Source organism: Lates calcarifer, linkage group LG1 (assembly GCF_001640805.2).
Source record: "Lates calcarifer isolate ASB-BC8 linkage group LG1, TLL_Latcal_v3, whole genome shotgun sequence".
NCBI classification, from domain to species: domain Eukaryota; kingdom Metazoa; phylum Chordata; class Actinopteri; family Centropomidae; genus Lates; species Lates calcarifer.
This window is the reverse complement of record NC_066833.1, coordinates 16,167,912-16,172,433: the sequence shown is the minus strand read 5'-3', so window position 1 is coordinate 16,172,433 and position 4,522 is coordinate 16,167,912. Positions and strand designations below refer to the sequence as shown.

The 4,522-nt window shown below is 40.8% G+C and overlaps 1 protein-coding gene across 1 annotated transcript; it reads left to right on the top strand.

Annotated features, from left to right (window-relative positions):
• The first annotated feature begins 2,130 nt into the window (after positions 1-2,130).
• On the top strand, positions 2,131-2,957 carry LOC108901553 (helix-loop-helix protein 2-like). Its single transcript, XM_018703065.2, is given in 3 exon segments — positions 2,131-2,258; positions 2,260-2,323; positions 2,325-2,957. Coding segments are annotated over 3 exon segments (348 nt in total). The 5' UTR covers positions 2,131-2,169; the 3' UTR covers positions 2,520-2,957.
• The last annotated feature ends 1,565 nt before the right edge of the window (positions 2,958-4,522 follow it).

The window sequence follows — 4,522 nt, the reverse complement described above, 5'->3', positions numbered from 1 at the left end:
GCCATTTCTGACAGTGTCTGAGGTAACATTCCCCACCATCGGCACAGAGGTGGAAGCCCTTTAGTGATTTACCCACAATGATTATGTTAGTAATGATTAGCACTGACATTTCCATCTAAGAGATGAGCAGATCAAAATGCCACAGCCTTATGCTACACCCACCACATTTTACCATACATAACAAACTACAAAAATACAAACTAATTCACACTGTTAGGATATATACTACTTTAGAATTTGCTTTCATGGCAAAGGATAAAGTAGCCTTTATTAAATGGATAAATGAGCAGTTTTACAGTTTGGCTCTCAGTTCATTTCTCACACAGACTACCTATCCCCCTACCAATCTCCTAACCCGGTGCCTCTATCAGCAGTGGGCCTATTAAAGTGCTGCAAATGGCAGAGCATGTGCACCCTGGTGAAATTTTACAGCTTATGACCAAACTAAGTGTTTTGCACTGTGGTTTACAGATCCCCAGCTATCTCCAGGCCCACTGCCCTTTTAAAACCCTGTCTTGTCACCAGCCCCAGCTCCACTTGCAGAGACATGACTCAATCTTCCATGAAAGGAAGGCTCCAGTGAGCTGCTTCTGCTTTGTTTGTGTTTTCTAAGTTTTAATGGATAGACTACAGCAAATCTTTCTGTCTGCTTCTGAGGGAGGCAGTTTTGGTTTTGGTGATGAGACTATAAAACACACTTTATTTGATTTCCTCTCTGTTTAGACACAGGTGCTCACTTGACCTTATACAAGCAAGATGTTTGGAAAATATGGCGTCAGTGGAGGTAGATTCACGTCAAGCGGACTTTAATCGATCTACCTTCATCAGCAACAAGGCTGCAAATAAGTTCACTGGGTTGACTTGACATAAAACGTCTGCACAAACCAATACGGCCAATGAACGTCTCATGGGAATAAAAGTGAAATAAGGGGAAGGTTTCAGCTAATAAACACCCTCTGATTATCCCGCTGTGAGTGTCGTCACTTCGCTCCAGTTTTAAGGAGAGATGGGGGTGTCTCATCTTGCGCATAATCCAGCAGCGGTTTGATGGAAGAAGAGGCAGAGCAACAAGCCAGAGATGCGCACTAGACACCATGACGGACAGGGAGGAGGACGAGCCGGACTGCATGTCCTGTTTTCAGCTCTTTAACTCGACTTAAACGAATCAAAACCAAGACAACATGGAGGCTGATGGGGAGATAACTTGCCTGCGCTGACTGTTTATCGATGCAGCTTTAATATGTGACATTTTGAACCAGCTGGATCTGGTTCTTTGAACGTGCACAGTAAGTTCAAATTTAATGTTGTTCACCTATCCCGCACATCGGTAAACAGCGATTCTACTCAGTGCTTGCTCCGTATTGTTTCATTGGTTTGATCTTTTCTTTATAGGCCTCTTTGATCGCAAACTAAGAATGTTTAAAAGTTTTTTAAAAAGCAAGTTTTGTTGTGTTGAAACATAACGACACAAATAATTATAGAACTGAGACTTCAAGCTAATCTTCCTTGCTCGGAGTTCATCTGATAAATAATAAGTTCAGGGCAGAAAAGACAGATATTATGAATCGGTTAAACAAACAAATAGAGAAAAACCAAAAAGAAAAAAAGAATTCCAATTCCATCAAGTGCAGATTAATTCATTTCACTGAGCAGAATATAATATTCTCTTCTTGTTTGCATTATCAACTGTTTAAGGCAACAAAAATACTTATTATTTTACTAGCCTAAATGATTTCATAGGTCGTACTTGTTTTTGTAGTGACGATATTGTTTCAGCACCCCGGACAGCTCCGGTGGCTGGTGCAGCAGCCACGAAGTTCTGTCACAGGGGGGCAGCACGAGTCCCTCATATTTTGGGGCTCTTTGTCTCTTTGATTAAGTTTTTCAGCTTGCCCAACAAAAAATAGAAATCTGACCACTAAAAAAAGCGACAACCAGGGGTATACTGTACAGAAAAAAATCACAATATGCCTAAAATAATATAGGTTGGAAAAGGCTAATCTGCTACTAAGTTATCCTGCGTCAGCTTCTTAATGCCAGCCACATGAGCTTGCTTGTATGCAATGTGCTATAAAAGTTAAAACAGAATCATTTCCAAACATCTGTGGATGTATTTTTACTGACCTCTTCCGCTTTTCTCCAGGACATTTGCAGCGTGAGGAAAGGAGCATGATGCTCAGTCCTAACCAGCCCGAGCTGCTCTGGGAACAAACGGACACAGAGACCCTCCTGGACGATGTTCAGTGTGGGGCCTCGGACCGGAGATGGCAAGGCGCATTCCGCGCACGTGCCCATCCTCAGCAGGGAGGAGAAGAGGCGGAGGAAGGCGCGCTACAGCTAAGTATCGATCCGCGCACGCTACCAGGGAACGCATCCGCGTAGTGGCCTTCAACGTGGCATTTACAGAGCTGAGAAAACTGCTCCCAACGATCCCACCGGACAAAAAGTTATCCAAGATAGAGATCCTACGACTCGCAATTTGTTACATCTCCTACCTCAACCACGTGCTGGATGTTTAGGCTGTAACGTGCGGCTCACCTGGAGGAAGCACTGAGGCAGGATGTTTGTAACCAGCCACGACAGCTGAATGATTTCCGGAAGCAACGACAACGGATATTGATAAAAACTTTGACGAAATACCCCGTGTGTGGGTGGGTTATATTAAACTAATGGAGTTGCCCCAAACACTACAGACAAACTGTAGCCTACTGTGCATCATCGCATTGTTATGGGAATATAACATTGACTTTTGACCAAGAGCTGCGGGACTGCCGTAAGCTTTGATTTCATCAAAAGGATGGAAAGAATATAAATGTTTCTGAGAGCTGCTGTGTGATATTTGTGTAGCCAAACTACTACTAACACTACAATGCTTGACCTTATATGCCTTGTCTTTAGTCTGGCCTCTCTGTTGTGACTTTGATTCCTGTTTGCACCTATTTGTTAATATATTCATTTTAGTTACAAAAAAGAAATGTGAGAATAAAATGACAGTGACAGAGCCCTGTTTGTTGCTGTTTTGATCCTACTTAAATTTCAGTATCTCTGAAGCCATAAGGTTGTGAGAGCAAAGTCTGATTTTAAGGTTTTTTTGGATTTCATCTTAAAATGTGTCTTCTGAAAGCTTTTTTCAAGTATCTGAGGTTTTTTAATGTCTTTATTTATTTTCAATTTGAGTAAAGTGCTTGAAGGGAGCTTCCACACAAGCTGTTCCTCCAGCACATGGGTGAGGTATTTGTTGGGGTTTTTCTCCCTGTGGATGGGGCAGGTGTTTCTTCTGACAAACCACAACATCCGTATAATGGCAATCCATCTGCCTATTCTCTGGGGACACACATTGCACACACACAGACAAATGCACAGACATACAAATGACACTAATGTGATACAAGGATTGAAAATAAAAATGTACCTTTAGTATAACATCCTGTGTTGATGTGTGGCTGTAACAGGCCAAATACAAATTTTAGAATGTTTTTCCAACACTGACCATGGCCAAGACTATCTTACTGTCAGCAGCCAACAGTAAAAGTCTCAATTTTTCATAGTACAACAATAGTACAATAGTAGTATTTTTTTAAGACAAGTAAGAAAGAACAGAAAAATTGCAATCACAGTCTCAAGTTTTTTGTTTTTTTTTTCTTTTGTTCAGGTTTTTTTTTTTTTTTTTTTTTTTTTTTTTGTTAAGTTTTGAAATGTAGACAAAACAGCCCCACAGTAATTTGTAATCGGAACCTGACAGCAGTTTTCTGCTGTTCAAGATTATTTTTTAAAATCATCTATCATGTTCAGTGCAACTGGCCTGCTTCCTTTATCATTTCATTTAGTCAAATTGGATCATAAATAATTGAATAATTCAAATGTTCAATGATTTATTTATTCACAAAAAATGAATAAATAAATCATTGAACATTTGAGATTTTTCCCCATGTTTTGACATACTGCCCTGTCTATCCACATTACCATAAGATGTCTTTTATATTGTACGAGATGAGGCTGTGAATGTGAACTCCTCCTTGTCTCTTTGCTTTTCCTCTCCATTAGTTTAGAGGCTGTCTGCGCTCCTCTCCGTCTCTCGTCCCTTTATGCAAGTCTCTGCGGTGTAATGTGGCCCAGGGGGCTCTGGGTATTGTTCATGTCCACTCCAGCAGTAAGAGTGACAGCCCTTTGTCTACACACCACACACTGCACAGTGCACACATCACACACTGGTCTACACACTGGATACAATAGGTATGTTGGGGACTAGAGGGAGAGAGGCCAGACCTAATGTTGTATTTGAAGATAGATGGGGCAGGAAATGTTATAAAGCCCACACATAGATGATTATTAATGTTCTGTAAAGTTTTAAACAATATGGCTAAAATATTAAATCTGTACTCGAACTGTGTAGCTGTACTCTGTGTACAGCTGTGCCACTCACCACAGCATCTGGAAATTAGACTTGAATTTTTTCTTGATGTTAAATTCAATGTGTGAACAGGTTTGGAGCTGTGGTTTGATGTTATTCTGGACATTCCCT